At 49.9% G+C, this 20,578-nt stretch overlaps 1 protein-coding gene across 2 annotated transcripts in view; it reads right to left on the bottom strand.

Annotated features, from left to right (window-relative positions):
* Positions 1 to 20,578, bottom strand: part of FKBP7 (FKBP prolyl isomerase 7) — a 46,853-nt gene that overhangs the window by 7,645 nt on the left and 18,630 nt on the right. For both annotated transcript variants that reach the window (XM_033946470.1, XM_033946469.1), the window contains one exon: positions 15,520 to 15,671. In XM_033946470.1, coding sequence (XP_033802361.1) covers positions 15,520 to 15,671 — 152 coding nt within the window. The remainder of the gene's footprint in view (positions 1 to 15,519; positions 15,672 to 20,578) is intronic.

Here is a 20,578-nt window from a genome sequence, read left to right as displayed (position 1 = left end):
GACAAGCAGGCAGCATATTCTCACATGTGGGTGACCTCCAAGCCAACCAAAAAAGGGCAGGTGGGAGGATGGCACTTTAGGAAAACAGATTACGTAACACCGACTGCCAAACTGGCCGTCGCTTCTGGACAAAGTGTCCAGACAGTAGTGGGAGGTGAACGTATGAACCGAAGACCAAGTGGCAGCTTTACAAATGTCCTCCATCGGAGTAGATCGGAGGAAAGCAATCGAAGCTGCCATCGCCCGGACCTTATGCCCCGTGACTTGACCCGGGAGCGTAAGACCAGCCTGAGCGTAGCAAAAAGAAATACAAGCAGCCAACCAGTTGGACAAGGTGCGCTTGGAAACAGGATGTCCTAAACGATTAGGATCAAAGGACAAAAACAATTGGGGAACCTTCCTATGAGACCTGGTACGTTGGAGATAAAAAGCCAACGCCCTCTTACAGTCAAGCGTGTGGAGCGCCGTCTCGCCAGGATGGGAGTGGGGCTTAGGAAAGAACACAGGAAGGACAATGGACTGATTGAGGTGGAAATCAGACACAATCTTAGGTAAAAATTTAGGATGGGTGCGGAGAACCACCTTATCATGATGAAACACAGTAAAAGGCGGGTCAGCAACCAAAGCTTGCAGCTCACTAATCCGTCGAGCAGATGTGAGGGCAATAAGAAAAACCACCTTCCAAGTAAGAAATTTCAGAAGAGACTTGTCGATAGGCTCAAAGGGAGGTTTCATCAGTTGAGCTAAGACAACATTCAAATCCCAAACGACGGGAGGAGGCTTCAGAGGGGGACAAACATTGATTAGACCCTTCATGAAACGTGTCACCAGGGGATGAAGCGAGAGAGAACGTCCGTCCAAGTGCCGATGGAAGGCAGAAATGGCACTGAGATGTACTCGAACAGATGTCGTCTTCAGGCCGGAGTTAGACAGATGTAACAAATAGTCCAGTACCGAAGACACCGGGACCGAATCCGGATCCAGGTGACGCGAGGAACACCAGGAGGAAAACCTGGTCCATTTCTGGGAATAACAAAGCCTGGTCGAGACCTTGTGCGAGGCTTCCAAAACTTCCCTCACCGACTGAGAAACCGGGACCGAAGTCAAGGGGCAAGGAACCAAGCGGTCAGGTGTAACGACTGAAGATTGGGATGCAACAGCGAACCTCAACTCTGAGATAGCAGAGAGGGAAACACAGGCAGAAGCAGAGGCTCCCTGACACTGAGTTGAAGGAGCAGGGAGAACCAGTGTTGACGAGGCCACCAAGGCGCAATGAGAATCATAGTGGCTCTGGATGATTTGAGACGAACCAACGTTCTCAAGATCAGGGGAAACGGAGAAAACGCATAAAGGAACCTCCCTCCCCAGTCGAGAAGAAAGGCGTCCGCTTCTAGACGGTCCGGGGAATACATCCGAGAACAATAAAGGGGTAGTTTGCGAGTGTCCGGAGAGGCAAACAGATCCACCTGTGGAGTCCCCCAGCGATGGAAGACCTCGCGCAGGACTCTGGAGTTGAGTGACCACTTGTGCGGCTGTAGAAGCCGACTGAGTTTGTCTGCCAAGCAGTTCTGTTCTCCCTGGATATAGACAGCCTGTAGGAAGATGTTCTGGGAGATCGCCCATTCCCAAAGGCGCAGAGCTTCCTGGCAGAGGGACCAAGAGCCCGTCCCACCTTGCATGTTCACATAATACATGGCCACCTGGTTGTCCGTTCGCACTAGGACTACTTGATCTCGGAGCAGGTGGCAGAACGCTCGAGCCGCCAGAAAAATGGCACGAAGCTCCAACACATTGATGTGACAGCGGCGATCCTCCGCCGACCACAGTCCCTGGGTCCGCAGACCGTCGAGGTGGGCCCCCCACGCGTACTCCGAGGAGTCCGTGGTCAGAACTTTGCGATGAGGAGGGACGAGAAAGAGCAAACCTCCGGAAAGATTCGAAGAGTCGGTCCACCAACGGAGCGAACGTCTCAAAGAAGGAGTCACTGCTATGCGATGAGAGACAGGATCGCACTCCTGGCGCCACTGAGAGGCCAGAGTCCATTGAGGAATTTTCAGGCGCAGTCTGGCGAATGGAGTGACGTGGACCGTAGACGCCATGTGGCCCAGAAGCATCATCATGCGCTGAGCCGACACCACAGGAAGCTGAGAGATCAGCCGGCCCAACCGAACCAAAGCCTCCAAACGAGGAGGAGGGAGGAATGAACGGAGGCGAACAGTGTCCAGCACTGCGCCTATGAACTGAAGTGATTGGGCCGGGCACAACTGTGACTTGGGAAAATTTACTTCGAACCCCAGTCGCTGAAGGAAGATGATAGACTGTTGGGTCGCTGAGATAACCCCCTCCCTGGTCGGGGCCTTGATCAGCCAATCGTCCAGATACGGGAAGACCTGAAGCCCCCGGGATCTCAGGGCTGCAGCGACCACCACCATACACTTCGTAAAGACTCGAGGGGACGAGGCCAGGCCGAAGGAGAGGACCCTGTACTGCAGGTGTAGCTCGCCCACCTGGAACCGTAAGAATTTGCGGAAGGTGGGATGCACCGGAACATGGGTGTACGCTTCCTTCAGGTCCAGGGAGCACATCCAGTCCCCTTCCTCCAAGAGTGGATACAATACCGGAAGTGACAACATCCGGAACTTCTCCCGGACCAGGAACTTGTTGAGCTTTCTGAGGTCCAGGATGGGGCGTAAGTCCCCGGTCTTTTTTGGGACCAAAAAGTAACGGGAGTAAAACCCCCGCCCCCGCTGATCGGGGGGTACCGGTTCCACCGCCCGAAGCTTCAACAAGGCCCTGGCCTCGGCCATGAGGATGGGTAGCTGGGTCCGATTGTATGGGCAAGCCCCCGGTGGCTGTTCCGGCGGCGCCGACCAAAAGTTGAGAGAGTAGCCCTCGGAGACAGTCCGGAGCACCCAAGCGTCGGATGTTATCTCGGTCCAAGCCGTATAAAAGGCCCGGAGTCGACCCCCTATGGGAAGGGGGTCCGGCGCTATCGCGGAGGAGGGCCGGCCCCACCCGTATAGCCTGTCAAAAGGACGGCGCTGGTTTGGACGGGCCCTGCGCCGGAGCTTTCGCCTGTCCCCCTCTCCCCTGCTGAGGTGGGTGCCGAGGCGGCGGCCTAGAAAAAGCCGGGGTCGACTTTTGAGGGTAACGCCTCGGGGGAGGCCTGAAGGGTTTCTGCGGCGGTGCCCGAGGCTTCGGACGGACCAAGGAGGCCAATGAGCGCTCCTGCTCCAACAACCGCTTGGTCGCCGCCTCTAGGGACTCATCAAATAACTCGGACCCCACGCAAGGTAAGTCTGCAAGGCGTTCCTGCAGGTTCGGGTCCATATCGAGGGTGCGTAGCCACGCCAAACGGCGCATAGTCACCGCAAATGCCGACACCCTCGATACCAGCTCAAACGCATCGTACACAGCGTGAAAAAGGTACAAGCGCAATTGAGACAGGTTGGATATAAACTTGTCAAACCCTTCCTTGCGGGAGTCCGGCAAGGATTCGCGGTACAGGGGCAAATCCTTCACCATGCCACGCAGATAGGAGGAGAAGGTAAAGGCATAATTCAAAACCCTGGTAGCCATGAGGGAGTTCGAATAGAGGCGACGACCAAACTTGTCCAGGGTCCGACCCTCCCTGCCGGGCGGGACCGCCGCAGAAACTTGGGAGGGTTGTGTCTTTTTGAGGGCAGACTCGACCAGCAAAGACTGGTGGGAGAGTTGAGCCTTCTCGAATCCCTTGGTTGGTATCGTCCTGTACTTGGACTCCATCTTAGACGGAACCGCCGTGACTGTAAGAAGGGAAGTCAGGTTCCTAAGCCAGGTCTGATGATGGACCTTATTCAAGGGTAGCCGAGGGGTTTCCCTAGGAGGAGTGGGAAGGTCCTGCTCCTCAAGGAACTCCTTTGTGTATTGAGAACCAGCCATGAGGTCCAGACCCAAGGCACGCGCCATGTCCTGCACAAAGCTGGAGAAGGAGGACGGTCTGGCAGGCGGCGAGGGAGTTCTCGACCCCCCCGCCGAACAGAAGGGGGAAGCCTCGTGGGAATATCGTGGTTCCCTACCGGACCCCGAGCCCCATGAGGCCAGATCCAATGGCCTCGAGGGGGTCGGGGAACGTCTCCGCCTCGAAGAACCCCTGGGAGAAGTCCCAGGCGTCCGAGGGACCGAGGCACGCCCCCTTTTCCTCGGCGAGGAGTCACGAGACCCCCCTCTCGCAGGGGAACGGAGAAGCCTCGGGTTATCGAGGCGAAGCTCCGAGACCCGCAAGGCCTCGCCCCCGAGCGGCGAGGAGCGACCACGTCGCCGAGGAGAGCCTCGCGAACGCTTAGGCTTCCTCTGGCGACGCCTCGCCCGAGGCCGGCCCGAGGGCGAGGAACCCCGGGAGGACCTCGAGGAGGAGGAGGAAATCCGTCTCACCCTGCGTACCTTGTCCCGGGGCCGTACGCTGCTCTCAGGCGGGGCCCCCGAGGCCGAGGTCGAGGGCAAGGTCGATGCCGAGGTCGGTGGTGCCCCGGTACCCGAGACCGAGGGAGTCGAGACCGAGGTCGCCGAGGTCAGTGCCCCCGAGGTCAAAGCAGTCGAGGTCGCAGCCCGCTGCAGTTGTTCGAGGGCGCCAGACAGCTCCGAGGTAATCAATGCTCGGAGCAGGTCCTGGAACGCCGGAATCCCGACCATGGTAGGCAGGTCCGAGGCCGGGGGATGCTCCCTGGAGGGCGACCTCGGTCTCGAGTATTCCCTCGGGGCATTAGTGGCCGGAGTCCTGGGCGGGGCCGAGGACGACCCACCCGCCGCAGAGGAGCTCGAGGATGGCTTCTTCGATGACCTTGGAGTCGGGGATGGAAAAGAGGACTTACCCGAGGCAGGTTTGGTCGCAGGCGTCGGCTTCGAGGTCGAGGTCGAGGGACGCGGCGAAGCCGAGGGCGCCGAGGCCGAAGTCAAGGCCGGGGCCGAAGCCGAGGCCGACGTCAAGGCCTTCCCGGGTGCGGAGTCAACTGCGAAAAGCTCCGCCATCCTGGCGCGGCGTCGGCGGAGCGCTCTGGCCTGAAAAGTAGAGCACCGATCGCAGGAGTCAGTCGGATGCTCGGGTCCAAGGCAGAGCAAGCACCACCGGTGTGGGTCAGTGATGGATAGTAACTGCTCACACCGGGTGCACTTTTTGAAACCCGTCAAGGGACGGGACATGAAAACCGAACCGACCGACAAGGAGGCCGGGTCGTGGCTCACGGGAGCCCCCGGAGCCGACGGAAAAACTTTTTTTTTTTTTTTTTTTTTTTTCGATTTAAAGACGAAGAAAACTAAAAGAAAGAGAAAGCAAGTACCACGACCGAAGAAAAAACACCGGACGCGGCGACAGAAGGCAAAAATAGCAGAGCTCAAATTCCACAGGGCTTCTGGCTCCGCGGAAAAAACTGAACTGAGGACCACGAGGTGGGATGCGCCCTCTAGTGGGCGAGAAGGCATGCACATGCGTGGTGCAGTGTAGCAAACTTGAAACTTCAATCAAGTTTGCTTGAAAAGCTGTCCGCGCTGGGGCTCCGTAGATGACGTCACCCACATGTGAGAATATGCTGCCTGCTTGTCCTGGGATAAACTGAAGATTAGATTAGATATGCAACATGTGAATCACATAGAAAAGAGATGGGCCTTTAATATTCTTCCGAAGGTGTAGTAACCAGCAATCTACTTCTATATCTACTTCTCTTAATTTGGACCCACTGATCATGTAAACGAAAAACAAAGTAGGAACTCGAATACTACTATAATCATTTCCTAGAGGTTACGGTTCTCTGTACTTCTCCTAGATGTCCATCTCTATGTTTCACCAGCCAAAATGAGGTACTGAAAGCTGCTCACTAGTTATTGTGGGTTACACATTTATAGCAAACTCCTAAAATGCTTCATTTTTTCAATTATTTTATAGGTGATAAAAAGTACTTGTTGAATGTAATTTATCTGGAACTACTGTTGGAAAAAGCATGAGTTACATACAAATAAAACACTATTGGCCCCCTTTTACAAAGCCCAAGTGTGGGTCGGTGTGGTAAATGCTTCAACGCCCATAGAAATGAATGGGCTCTGGAGCATTTGCCCCACAGCACTCACTTGTGCAGTTTTGTAAAAGGGGGCTATTATACAGTATATAAATATCCTCAGGCATTTATTTCAATTTTCCTGAAAAAAAATTCAAAGCATATAAATACTTTCCAGTAGAACTGCATACTTTTTCTAGCAGGGAGAACATGGAGGTGAAAGGGCAGAGGTGACTAATCTCAGCAAGCCATGCAACATGCAGTTAATCCACATTCCATGCAGCTTAGTCTAAATTAACATGTATAAGGATATTTACATTAATGTCATTACATAGGTCTCCATGAATGCCAACATGAACTGAAGTGATAAAAAAAGTGTGAAAAGAAATTGCAAATTCAATTCATATTGCCTTACTATTTTCCCATCCCTTCTATGAGAAAGAGAATGCCCAATATTTAAAAGATTTATGCTCTTAACTTTGGGGGGTCTTTTACTAAAGATTAGCGCATGTTATCTAAAAACATAGGAATAAAATGGGTCCTGTGGCAGATAACATGCGTTAATCTTTAGTAAAAGTCCCCCTTTGATAGTTATGCTCATACATTGGCCTCGCTGAAAACTTTTTTTATTAGGGCCGAGTGCATAGATTTTTACTCAAAATTTCACTAAACTCTTAAATTTAGGAGCATAAAAAGTGGGTGTCAATAGGGGTGGGATTAGGTACTTATCACTGAGTTTCAGCACTAGGCTCATAAACTGGACTCAAATCTAGGCAAATAAATAACAGGTCTAAATTTAGAGGCTTAGGGGCTCATTTTCAAAAAAGATAGACATCCAAAAGACAGCATAAACTGCCACTTGGACGTCTTACTAGGGGTGTGTTAGAGGCATGTTTTGGGCGTCATTTAGATGTCTGGAACTAGATCTGTTTAAAAAACGAATAAGGATCAAAAAGGTGCCCAAACTGACCAGATGACTACTGGAAGGATTAAGGCATGACCCCCCTCCCTTACTCCCCCAGTGGTCACCAATCCCCTCCCACCACTCAGAGATACGAAGCTCCCCCCAGCTTCAGAGAGCCACACAGACTGCTGAGAACAGCAAGAAAAGCAGAGCAGAGGGGCACTTTAAGGGGTGCTGCAGTGAATATCGCATAAAAAACCCCAGGTACGCATCACTGTAAACTTGCTTATATGTAAATGACCAGAATATTGGCATTTATGTGCATTCTTGCCACCTAAATCTAGAAGGCTACTTATAGAATTAATCCCTAAGTGTGTGTTAAAATGCTAAACATCATATCCAGAAGGGACATATGAACAACAAATTCTGAGGATAATTCTTATACCATTTTGAAGTCTGCAAAGAATTGAGTGTATAACACTTTTAAATGTATTTTAAATAAACAGTACATAGGTGTTAAAATAGCATGCTTTTCATGCTGATATTGTAGTTTAAAGAATAATACATACCAAAGAAAAAGACATGAAGAATGTAACATAAAAAGCCACATGCATTTCAATTAGATCAAAAATAGCCAGCCATCTTTTTCAACATCCAGCATGCAGAGAGATTCTGAGACAGTAGACAAGTGCTATGCATTGCACACAAGAAGTTCTTCATCAAGCACTTCCTAAAAGAAAGATTTAGATCTCACATTAGCTACAAACGTTGTATTTATATGCTACTTCTGAGACATAAATTGTGCCATTCACATCCCATGTAGGGCAAACAGGGTGCAACTATAATATACAAAGTTTGGAGATGCTGCACCTAAAACTTGATAATGCACAAAGGTTTGTGTCATTAAGAGACAGGTTTGAGTTTATTTCTTCAGCTTAGGAATAGTAAAGTTTGGTCTTGCAGGGAGGATAAAATCAAATTTTACTAAGGCTCTGTGAAAAACAATTTCATGCCTAGCTCTGGAATTCTGAACAATGCTGCATCCAGCACTCAATCATGGGTAGCTAGTAGAGAATGACACGGGGAAAAAATCTGTCCCCGTCACTGCACCATCCCCGGCCCACCATCCTCTGCACCGCCCCGTCACCGCCGTTCCCTTCACCGCCCCGTCACCGCCATTTCTTTCACCGCCCCGTCACCGCCACTGCCATCCCATTCACCGCCCCGTCACCATCCCCGCAGCATCCATATAAGCCTCAGTACTGCGAAACACCATGAAGACAGAAGAGAGTTCTGCCACTATTACTACTGCACTGAGAATCTGTTTCAGTGCCTCTGCCCTGTAGTAAAAACCGAACATAAAATAAATCAATTAACTTGTCCTCCCTTTCAATGATGTGTCCCCCATGTTCACCTATAGCTCGAATCAGGTCAATTGTGCACACTAAAAATGCAGGAGAATCTAGAACGTGAGCGCAGGCAGGCAGTGATACAAAAACAGCAGACACCCGACCAACTGCAGTGTTCCACCATCTCCCTCCCTCCATCTCACCTTAGATGTAGAGTGTGCCGGCTTTCTTTTTCGCCCAGCCGCATGTGCGGGTGCTCATTTGTTCAATATTCTCCTCTGACGCAACCAGAAACAGGAAGTTGCAAGAGAGGAGAAGATTGATCAACGCGAGCGCGGCTTGGCGAAAAAGAAAGCCGGCATACTCTACATCAGTGGTTTTCAACCTTTTTACACCCGTGGACTGGCAGAAATAAAATAATTATTTTGTGGGCCGGCAAACTACTAGGACTAAAATTTTAAAACCCTGTTTCCGCCCCATCTCCGCAAGCTCAGTCACCTCAGTAGACAAATATAGTGCAAAATATAGACAGCAGATATAAATTCTCAAAACTGACACATTTTGATCACTAAATTGAAAATAAAATCATTTTTCCTACCTTTGCTGTCTGGTGATTGATTTCATGAGTCTCTGGTTGCGTTTCCTTCTGTCTGTGTATCCTTTCTTTCATTTCTTTCTTTCTGCACTCAAGCCCAAGAATTGTCCCTTTCTATTCCCTCCCTCTTTTCTTCCTATGTCCTTAGTGCCCCCGATGCCTCCTTTCCATGTCTTTAGTGCCCCCAGTGCCTCCTTCCCATGTCCTTAGTGCCCCTTCCTGTCTTTAGTGCCCCCAGTGCCTCCTTCCCATGTCTTTAGTGCCCCCAGTGCCTCCTTCCCATGTCCTTAGTGCCCAGTCCTGTCTTTAGTGTCCCAGTGCCTCCTCCCCATGTCTTTAGTGCCCCAGTGCCTCCTTCCCATGTCCTTAGTGCCCCTTCCTGTCTTTAGTGCCCCCAGTGACTTCTTCCCATGTCTTTAGTGCCCCAGTGCCTCCTTCCCATGTCCTTAGTGCCCCTTCCTGTCTTTAGTGCCCCCAGTGCCTCCTTCCCATGTCCTTAGTGCCCCTTCCTGTCTTTAGTGCCCCCAGTGCCTCCTTCCCATGTCTTTAGTGCCCATAGTGCCTCCTCCCTATGTCCCTCTCACTGCCTTCCACACTTTGTCCCACCCCCACCCCCGAAGCCTGCCTGCCTGCCTGTGCCTGTCTACCTTTCTCCCTCCCTAGCCAAAGCCAGCCTGCTGCCTCCCTGCGCTCAAAAAAAAAAAAAAAGCCTCCGTCCTTTTCCCCTTCTCTTATCGCCATGCTGCAGCTGCTAAAGCCGGAAGTCTTCTTTCCAACTCAATTCTGAAGTCAGAGAGGATGTTCTGGGCCAGCCAGGCAGCGATTGGCTGGCCCAGAACGTCCTCTCCGACGTCAAAATTGATAGACTTCCTGTCGGCTTAGTAGCTGCAGCATGGCGGAAGGAGCAGGAGAAAAGGAGAGCTTTTTTTTTTTTTCTTCGCGCGGACCGGCAGAAATTTAACCGGCGGTGCTCTTCCAATTCAAAGGTGAGGTGGAGGGAGGGAGATGGCGGGGACCACGCGATCTTGATTGCCTCATTGCGGGTACAAGTCCATTCACCGTTCCACGGGGCGGTGAATGGCCTTGTCCCCGTCCCGCAGAGGCCACTATTTTTTCTTCCCCGTTTTGGCGGTTTACCCACGGCTAAACGCGGCTAGCCGCAGGTAACCGCCACCGTGTCATTCTCTAGTAGCTAGCACAAGTGTGAAAGGGATTAACTTTTTCAGTTTCATAATTCCGTGCTATAGAGGCCCAGGATTATAACACCATAGGAAGGAACCCATCAAAAATAACTACCGTATTTTCACGCATATAACGCGCGCGTTATACGCGTTTTTACCTACCGCGCATACCCCTCGCGCGTTATATGCGTGAGCGCGGTATACAAAAGTTTTAAAACATAGTTCCCACCCCGCCCGACGCCCGATTCACCCCCCCCAGCAGGACCGCTCGCACCCCCACCCCGAACGACCGCTCGCACGCGCTCCCACCCGCACCCGCATCCACGATCGGAGCAAGAGGGAGCCCAAGCCCTCTTGCCCGGCCGACTCCCCGACGTCCGATACATCCCCCCCCCCGGCAGGACCACTCGCACCCCCACCCCGAACGACCGCTCGCACGCGCTCCCACCCGCACCCGCATCCACGATCGGAGCAAGAGGGAGCCCAAGCCCTCTTGCCCGGCCGACTCCCCGACGTCCGATACATCCCCCCCCACGGCAGGACCACTCGCACCCCCACCCCGAACGACCGCCGACTTCCCGACAATATCGGGCCAGAAGGGAGCCCAAACCCTCCTGGCCACGGCGACCCCCTAACCCCACCCCGCACTACATTACGGGCAGGAGGGATCCCAGGCCCTCCTGCCCTCGACGCAAACCCCCCTCCCTCCAACGACCGCCCCCCCCAAGAACCTCCGACCGCCCCCCCAGCCGACCCGCGACCCCCCTGGCGACCCCCACGACCCCCCCACCCCCCTTCCCCGTACCTTTGGTAGTTGGGCCAGAAGGGAGCCCAAACCCTCCTGGCCACGGCGACCCCCTAACCCCACCCCGCACTACATTACGGGCAGGAGGGATCCCAGGCCCTCCTGCCCTCGACGCAAACCCCCCCCCCCCCCAACCACCGCCCCCCCCAAGAACCTCCGACCGCCCCCCAGCCGACCCGCGATCCCCCTGGCGACCCCCACGACCCCCCCACCCCCCTTCCCCGTACCTTTGGTAGTTGGCCGGACAGACGGGATCCAAACCCGCCTGTCCGGCAGGCAGCCAACGAAGGAATGAGGCCGGATTGGCCCATCCATCCTAAAGCTCCGCCTACTGGTGGGGCCTAAGGCGCGTGGGCCAATCAGAATAGGCCCTGGAGCCTTAGGTCCCACCTGGGGGCGCGGCCTGAGGCACATGGGCCCAACCCGACCATGTGCCTCAGGCCGCGCCCCCAGGTGGGACCTAAGGCTCCAGGGCCTATTCTGATTGGCCCACGCGCCTTAGGCCCCACCAGTAGGCGGAGCTTTAGGATGGATGGGCCAATCCGGCCTCATTCCTTCGTTGGCTGCCTGCCGGACAGGCGGGTTTGGCTCCCGTCTGTCCGGCCAACTACCAAAGGTACGGGGAAGGGGGGTGGGGGGGTCGTGGGGGTCGCCAGGGGGGTCGCGGGTCGGCTGGGGGAGCGGTCGGAGGTTCTTGGGGGGGGCGGTCGTTGGGGGGGAGGGGGGTTTGCGTCGAGGGCAGGAGGGCCTGGGATCCCTCCTGCCCGTAATGTAGTGCGGGGTGGGGTTAGGGGGTCGCCGTGGCCAGGAGGGTTTGGGCTCCCTTCTGGCCCAACTACCAAAGGTACGGGGAAGGGGGGTGGGGGGGTCGTGGGGGTCGCCAGGGGGGGTCGCGGGTCGGCTGGGGGGGCGGTCGGAGGTTCTTGGGGGGGGCAGTCGTTGGGGGGAGGGGGGTTTGCGTCGAGGGCAGGAGGGCCTGGGATCCCTCCTGCCCGTAATGTAGTGCGGGGTGGGGTTAGGGGGTCGCCGTGGCCAGGAGGATTTGGGCTCCCTCCTGGCCCGATATTGTTGGGGAGTCGGCGGTCCTTCGGGGGGAGGGATGTATCGGACGTCGGGGGGGGGGCATCAGGCTTTCAGGATGGGGACAGACCTTCAAGGGGGGACAGTGCACGGAAGTCAGGGGGGGTGAACAGAGAGTCGGAAAGTTAGGGCGGGCGAAAGGAGCGTCGGGCAGCATGCGCGGTATACCCGTGAGCGCGGTATACCAAAGTTTTTGTACATATCATCGTGATTTCTGCGCGCTATACCCGTGTGCGCGTTTTATACGGGTGCGCGTTATTTGCGTGAAAATACGGTAGATATCCCACTGCTTTGTGCTAAGGAAGGAAGAAGTATCAAGACCACACTCAGTCCACAAATAGCACAGAAGAGGCATTTGAGTCAACTCAAAATGTCAGCTCTGTTAATACGCACTAAAATGGTTTTAGTATGCACTAAACACTTGTGGGTCAGTTTTTAAACTCCATGATCATCATGTCATTCACAGTATTTAAACACTTATCCAAATATTCAGTGCCAGCAATAGGCAGTGGAACACTTTTTTTGTTGGGGGGCCGCAAGCTCTGCCCCCACCCCTGCCCAAGCTCCGTACCAGACCCCGCCCCATTATAGTACTAATTGTAATACCATTTTTTCCATTCATTTTTCATATATACACACAATATAATCTTATTAATATATAATGGTTAACCACAAAATTAAACTACGCAAAGCACACTGTATATTTCTCAACATTCCTTCCTACCAGAACACCTGGCCTTGGTCACACATGCAGAACACAGATAACCCCTATGCAAATACAGGACCACAAACTAAAAGTACTAATATATACAAACAAAACCCTAAGATGCAAGAGTGCATGCAGTACAACCCCCAGAGAAATAGAAACAAATGCATTTCATCCTGGACAGTGCAAAATATAGACAGCAGATGTAATTTCTCAAAACTGACACAATTCAATCACTAAATTGAAAATAAAATCATTTCCACTACCTTTGTCGCATGGTGATTTTGGTTTTCAAACCATCTTTCCTAATCTCTGGCTGCACTTCCTTCTGTCTGTGCTCTTTACTGTGTATCTAGGGCCACCTTATCCATTTGCTGTTTTTCTCTCCTTCACTTTCTGCCATACATCCATCTTTCCAAACTATGAAACTTACTCCATCATATGTATATAGGGATGAAATACTAATTGTCTCAGCAGATCGATTGGGTTTTCTAAATGCTCAGAGATATGAAACTCTAATGAGGAGCTGCTGCACCTCGAGGAGTTCATCTTCCAGTCAGCGTTACAAATCTTTTAATCAATCTCTGAGGCAGAATAATATAAGCCCTTGTTTTCATATCTATTATTTTTATTCTTTTTTTTCTTTTCTCTTTTGTTATCTTCTTACTCAAATAAAGTTATAAAAAGTCAGATAACAAAAATCAGTTATATAAAGGACGCTATCATGCAATTATGATTGTAGAAATACAGCTATGATTGCATTACAACATCATTGATTGGAAGAGAGAGGTGTAAGTCTCTATTTGGGTCTCCTGAAGCAGATATCGAAACGGGCCACGTTGAGACCCCGGAATATACCAAAGTTAAGTCGAGATTCAAATCTGATTAATGATTTTTTGGTATCTGATTTTTGTCATCTGATTTTTTATAACTTCATTTGAGTAAGAAGATAACAAAAGAGAAAATAAAAAAGAATAAAATAATAGATTTGCACGTCAGGACCGCTACGGACTTTCAACAGAGTTTCCTCTGGCTTTGCTCTGCCCAGTGTAACATTTCTCTCCTCCCTCCCAGTGTAACATTTCTCCCTTCCTCCTCTCCACCACTATCATGTCCAACAATTCTCCCTCTTTCTTCCTTTCCCCATATACATCATCTCTCTTTCCCTCTCAAGCCACACACCTATGTCCAACAATTCTCCATTCCTTTTCCCTCCCCCACCGGTAGCATTTCTTTCTCTCCCTTCCCACTACTCTACCTGGGCAGCATCTCTCTTTTCTTCCTTTCCTAACCATCCCCCCAAGCCATTCAATTGTCCTTCCCAACCCTCTCCCAGTACGTGCAGTATCTGTCTTTCCCAACCCCCTGAGCATCTGTCCTCCCTGCCTTCCCAACTCCCTACCCCCTGTATCCAGCCTCTCCCTGCCAGGCTTAGCACCTAGCCCCCTTCCCTCCTTCCTCCATCAGGCTCTGCACCCAGCCCCATTCCTTCCCTCCCCTGCCAGGCTCTGCACCCTTCCTCCCCTCCCTCCCCTGCCAGGATCTGCACCCAGCTCTTCTTCTCCTCCCTCTGTCAGACTCTGCACCCAGCCCCTCCCTCTCCCCTCTGTCAGACTCTGCACCCTGCCACTCTCCCGTCCCCTGTCAGGCTATGCACCCAGCCACTTTCTTTCCCTCCATCCCTCCCCTCCCCTCCCCTGTCATACCCTTTCCCTCCCTCGCTCTGCACCCTGCCCGGTCCTCCTTCCTCTGGCCTGGTGGTCCAGAGGTGCAGCGGGAAGGAGCGAGCTTTCCTTGCTCTTGCTCCTGCCCCGCTGCTAACCCGGTCGGTTGCGGCTGGTTTCTTCTGTTGCTGAGCGGCAATTAGCAGGAGCGTGCTTTGGTGCTCCTGCTCGGCGCTCAGCGGCTTCTTTGACTGGCTATAGCAAATTCTTGCGATTCATGAGAATTCATGGGAGCCAGTCAAAGAAGCCGCTGAATGCTGAGCAGGAGCACCAATGCATGCTCCTGCTGATTGTTGCTCAGCGGCAAAAGAAACCAGCCACGACTTACTGGGTTAGCAGCGGGGCAGGAGCAAGGAAAGCTTGCTCCTGCCCGCTGCACCTATGGACCATCAGGGATAAAAGTGGAAATTTTGGGGGCGACCACGGCCCCTAAGGACCCCCCTGTTCCGACGCCTATGGTGCCAGCTGATATCCAGGTACTGGTGCAGAATATCTGGGTATGGCGGTGACCATCAAGGTTTCGGAACATGGCAACATTCAGTGTTCATACCCTTTTTTGCTGTCGTAATAGTTATCTGGGTAGTGACACCAAATACCTCTGCTATGTTTATTTGACTCTTGTTATACCAACCAAATAGTTGGCTTTTTGAGTGGTTCACAATACAATATAAAAATTGCTATCAACTAATATACTGCTATATTCAGGCTCCTCCCCCAAACTTCTGTCCGGATAGCGCAAGTTAGTCAGTAATTATTTTTGGTGGTATTATCCATATAATGCTGCTGAAAAGCACCAACAAGCTCGAGTGAGTGGCACCTAATATTAGTGATGAAGGTCCGGAGAAGTGTGTCTAAAAAAAGAGGCCCATAATGTGCGCTAAATCAAGTCATAGCACATCCTTTGAAATGCTCAAATTTGTTGTTTTTTTACATTCATTCTAGTGTCATCATCCTAATAATAAACATCTGGACATGAGGAAAGATCACTCATTGCTTAAAAACTGTTGCTTCAGATTCATTCTGCCTCATGGAAACCTTTGGGCAACAAGCAAAACAGCAAGAATCTAAATGCTGGAAAATTGTTTTTATGATTTTAGATACGTAACAGCTATTTAGTAAAAGTAAAAAATTAAATTAATTTTCTTTTACCTGAGCCATGTATTCCATAGGCTAACGAAGGGGGTATTGTCACTTTCCTTTTTTCTCCGGGACACATATTCATCATGCCAATCTCTAGGCCTTTTATTACTTGCCCAACACCAAGTACCAACCATTTCGGGTGTCCCTCTTTCTCTGAACGACTAAAGAAAGAATAGTAGAAAGCAATTTACAGCTATGAATTTTCAAGTAAATGCACCACCTTCTGCTCTTTGACATATCATGCAGTGTAAGTATTAAAAATCAACCTGATGATCTACTGAAATAAAACTGGTTTAGTGCTGGAAAAGTACAGTTACTTACCATAACAGGTGTTATCCAGGGAAAGAAGGCAGCTATTCTCACATATGGGTGACGTCATTGATGGAGCCTGGATGCGGACGCCTCACAAGAAGACTTGCTTGAAGAAATTTGAAGTTTCGAGTCTACCACACTGCGCATGCGCGAGTGCCTTCCCACCCAGCGTAGGACGCGTCTCCTCAGTTCAGATAGCTAGCAGAGAAGTCAACCAGGGGAGGTGGGTGGGTTGTGAGAATAGCTGCCTGCTATCCCTGGATAACACCTGTTACGGTAACTGTGTTTTATCGCAGGACAAGCAGGCAGCCTATTCTCACATATGGGTGACCTCCAAGCTAACCAGAATGGTATGGTGGGAGTGTTGCCAATTTATGAGAATACATTTTTTAAAACTGCCTGGCCAAAATGGCTATCCGGTCTGGAAAAAGAATCCAGACAATAATGAAAGGTGAATGTCTCCACTCAACCTTCAAAAAAGGTTTAAATATTTTCAGCACATTATAGCTATATGGTAGTGATATCATTTCCTTTTAATCTGTGTCTTTTTACACTCAATTTATTGAAAAATTATGAATAGAATTAAAGGGGTGTCTACTAATGTGCAATAAAGCACAGTTACTTACCATAACAAGTTATCCAGAGACAGCAGGCAGATATTCTCACATGTGGGTGATGTCATCCATGGAGCCCAGATGCGGACAGCCTCGCAAGCAGACTTGCTTGTAAAACTTTTAGAAAGTTTGTGAAATCCGCACCGCGCATGCGCGAGTGCCTTCCCGCCCGAAGCAGGGCACACATCTCCTCAGTTCAGATAGCTAGCTAAGAAGCAAACCAGGGGAGGTGGGTGGGTTGTGAGAATATCTTCCTGCTGTCCCTGGATAACACCTATTATGGTAAGTAACTGTGCTTTATCACAGGACAAGCAGGCAGCATATTCTCACATGTGGGTGACATCCAAGCTAACCAGAATGGGATGGTGGGAGTGTTGGCAATTTATGAGAATACATTTTTTAAAACTGCCTGGCCAAAATGGCCATCCCGTCTGGAAAAAGAATCCAGACAATAATGAAAGATGAATGTATGAACCGAGGACCAAGTGGTAGCTTTGCAGATTTCCTCAAAAGGAGTAGATCTAAGGAAAGCTACTGATGCTGCCATGGCTCTGACTTTATGGGCTGTGACTCAACTCTGTAGATACAGTCCTGAGCATAGCAGAAAGAGATGCAAGCAGCCATCCAGTTGGAGATGGTGCGCTTGGAAATCGGATATCCCAACTTGTTTGGATCAAAGGAGACAAAAAGTTGAGGAGCAAATCTGTGCAGCTTAGTCCTTTGCAAGTAGAAAGGCAAAGCACGCTTACAGTCCAGAGTATGAAGAGCTGTTTCTCCAGGATGAGAATGAGGCTTTGGAAAAAAACACTGGAAGTACAATGGATTGATTGAGATGAAATTCTGAAACCATTTAGGTAAGAATTTAGGATGAGTACGGAGGACCACCTTGTCATGATGGAATACTGTGAAAGGTGGGTCTGCTACTAAAGCTTGTAGCTCACTGACTCTGCAAGCATACATGAGAGCAATGAGAAAAACTACTTTCCAAGTGAAATGTTTGAGATGAGCCGAAGCCATTGGTTCAAAGGGAGGCTTAATCGATTGAGCAAGAACAACATTAAGATCCTAAATCACTGGAGGCGGTTTGAGAGGAGGTTTGACATTGAAAAGTCCTTTCATGAATCTGGAAACCACCGGATGAGCAGAGAGGGGTTTCCCTTCAATAGGCTGATGGAAAGCCGCAATTGCACTGAGATGGACTTGGATAGATGTAGACTTGAGGCCAGAATTGGATAAGTGCAAAAGGTAGTCCAAAACAGAAGATAAGGAGGAATGCTGAGGCTCCTTATGATGAGATAAACACTACGTAGAAAATCTAGTCCATTTTTGGTGATAGCATTGTCTAGTGGTAGGCTTCCTAGAAGCTTCTAAAACATCTCTTACAGATTGAGAAAACTGAAGAGGGGTTTTGTTGAGAGGTACCAAGCTGTCAGGTGTAGAGACTGCAGGTTGGGATGAAGCAGAGATCCTTGACTCTGTGTAAGCAGAGAAGGAAAAACTGGCAGAAGGTATGGCTCCCTGCTGCTGAGTTGAAGTAGAAGGAAGTACCAAGGTTGTCTCGGCCACCGAGGAGCAATTAGAATCATGGTGGCATGATGGTTCTTCAACTTGACCAGAGTCTTGAAAATGAGAGGAAATGGAGGAAATGCATATAGGAACAGATTCGTCTATTCCAGAAGAAAAGCATCTGCCTCGAGGCGGTGAGGAGAGTATATCCTGGAGCAGAACTGAGGCAGTTTGTAGTTGTGGGGAGTTACAAAGAGGTCTATCTGAGGCGTTCTGTGGCAAGATTTATGGTATACTAATCAGTTACATAAACAAGTTATGTGTCTGTTAGTTTTGTCTAGGAAAAACCATAAACGCTGATCCAGGTTCAGCTTTCTTGCCTGTTTACACGACACAAGACCCACGCTAATGAGAAATACTTTTATTATGAAAATAGAAAAATATAATTCACAAGCCAGCTGCAATATCTAAATATTGTTCACAAAATATCTGATTACATAAATGAAACTCATTACACAATTATCACAATATACTTGTTAGATAACTAAGTAAAACTAATTGTTACACACACTAAACAATTCCTTATAATAATAATAATCCCTGATTAGCAGCAAATGATTATAGTTATCACCAAGGTAGCTTTACAAATCTTGTCCTATATCACAATTGGATATACTTATCTAACCCCAGCTGATAAGATAGTAAGTTCCGTATGCTCACCCTCTGATTAGGCCTCTGGCGAAAATTAGGTGAAATGGAAAACTTTCTTGTTAGCTTCAGGAGATGTAAGAAATCCTTTGTTACAGGTACGTGTTCGTCAACCCCTGGTAAGGCTATAATTCATTGGCATACAAGTTTCCTTGTAGTGCTGGAATTCAGAGCTGTTTAGAGTCCGATTCACTCTCTCTTAGGAAGAGAGTCACACGAGGTAACTGTTCAGGTCTTAATTATTGAAGAAAAGGTTGCGTGCAGGACACCTGTGGTAAGATGTGAGCTTCCTCGCATCCCAACACAGACTAATTATAATTAGCACCTTTTCACTTGGATCTCGTCAGATGACTTCCTCGGACCAATCCAGAAACAGAACTTAGATGAATAGCCTTTCTGTGTAAGGTCTCATACAGGCTGGGAGACACAGGCGCCGTTAGACAGATAAGAACAGGATAGGAGTATACCTCCCACAAGAATCACACAGTCTAATTATGAAGACATAGATGAATGTCCTTGACTAGAATACCATTCTGGTACATACCCAGAATGCATCAGGCAGAGACAGCAAAGATGTTCTTCTTTCTCTCTTCTTGCAACGTTCATGCTGGAAAGATTTCTTGCAGACAATGGTTCAGGCTTGATGATGTCAGAGAGGCCTAACTTTCTGGTGCACATAAGGAAACACCCCTACAGTTCCCCACTGTGAAAAAATGTGATGAAGAGGTGAGGAATAGAGTGTCCATTCGTGAGGTTGCAGAAGACGACACAAGTTGTTCGCTAAGCAATTCTTCGCCCCTTGAATGTAGACAGCTTTGAGGAAGGTGTTGTGGCGGATTGCCCAGTCCCAAACCTTCAGAGCTTCTTGACAAAGGGAGGGAGATCCCATCCCTCCCTGTTTGTTGACATAATACATGGCGACTTGGTTGTCCGTCTGAATGGTCGTGAAGATGTTGAAAAGCGTTGAGAGCTTTGAGAATTACTCTGAGTTCCAACAGATTGATATGACACTGACGATCTGTACTGGTCCAGAGGCCTTGAGTACGGAGATCATCGAGATGAGCGCCCCAAGCGTAGGTCGAAGAGTCTGTCGTGAGAACCTTCTGATGGGGGGAGGGGGGCGTTTGAAAAAGCAAGCCTCTGGAAAGATTTGAAGAGAGCATCCACCAACGGAGAGACTGCTTCAAAGAAGGAGTGACTGTTATGTGTTGAGAAAGTGGATTGCAAACCTGTGTCCATTGAGATGCCAGGGTCCACTGAGGAATTCTGAGGTGAAGTCTGGCAAAAGGAGTCACGTGTACTGTGGAGGCCATGTGATCTAAGATTACCATCATGTGTCTCGCTGAGATGGTACAGCGGGAAGACACTGCATGACAGAGTTGAAGAAGAGCTTTCAGTCATTGCTGTAGGAGGAATGCTCTGAGTTGGACAGTGTCCAGAACAGCTCCAATGAATTGTAGATTCTGTGAGGGCTGGAGGTGAGATTTAGGAAAGTTGATTTTGAATCCCAAACTTTGTAGATACTAGGTAGTCCGTTGGGTCGCTACAATAACCCCTTGAGATGTGGAATCTTTGATGAGCCAGTTGTCGAGGTAGGGAAATACCTGAAGACCATGGTTCCTGAGAGCTGCTGCTACCACTACCAGGCACTTGGTGAACACTCTGGGAGGCGAGGCCAGGCCGAAGGGTAGTACTCTGTATTGATAATGCAGATTCTCCACCCAAAATCTGAGATATTGACGGGAGGCCGGATGAATGGGAATATGAGTGTAGGCCTCCTTGAGATCCAAAAAGCATAACTAGTCGTTCTGCTCGAGAAGGGGATAAAGGGATTCCAGGGACAACATTTGAAACTTTTCTTTGACTAGAAATTTGTTGAGAGCCCTGAGATCCAGAATGGGATGCAGATTGCCCGTCTTCTTTGGAAC

This window comes from Geotrypetes seraphini, chromosome 5, assembly GCF_902459505.1.
Source record: "Geotrypetes seraphini chromosome 5, aGeoSer1.1, whole genome shotgun sequence".
NCBI lineage: Eukaryota > Metazoa > Chordata > Amphibia > Gymnophiona > Dermophiidae > Geotrypetes > Geotrypetes seraphini.
This window is presented reverse-complemented; position numbering and strand designations above follow the sequence as displayed.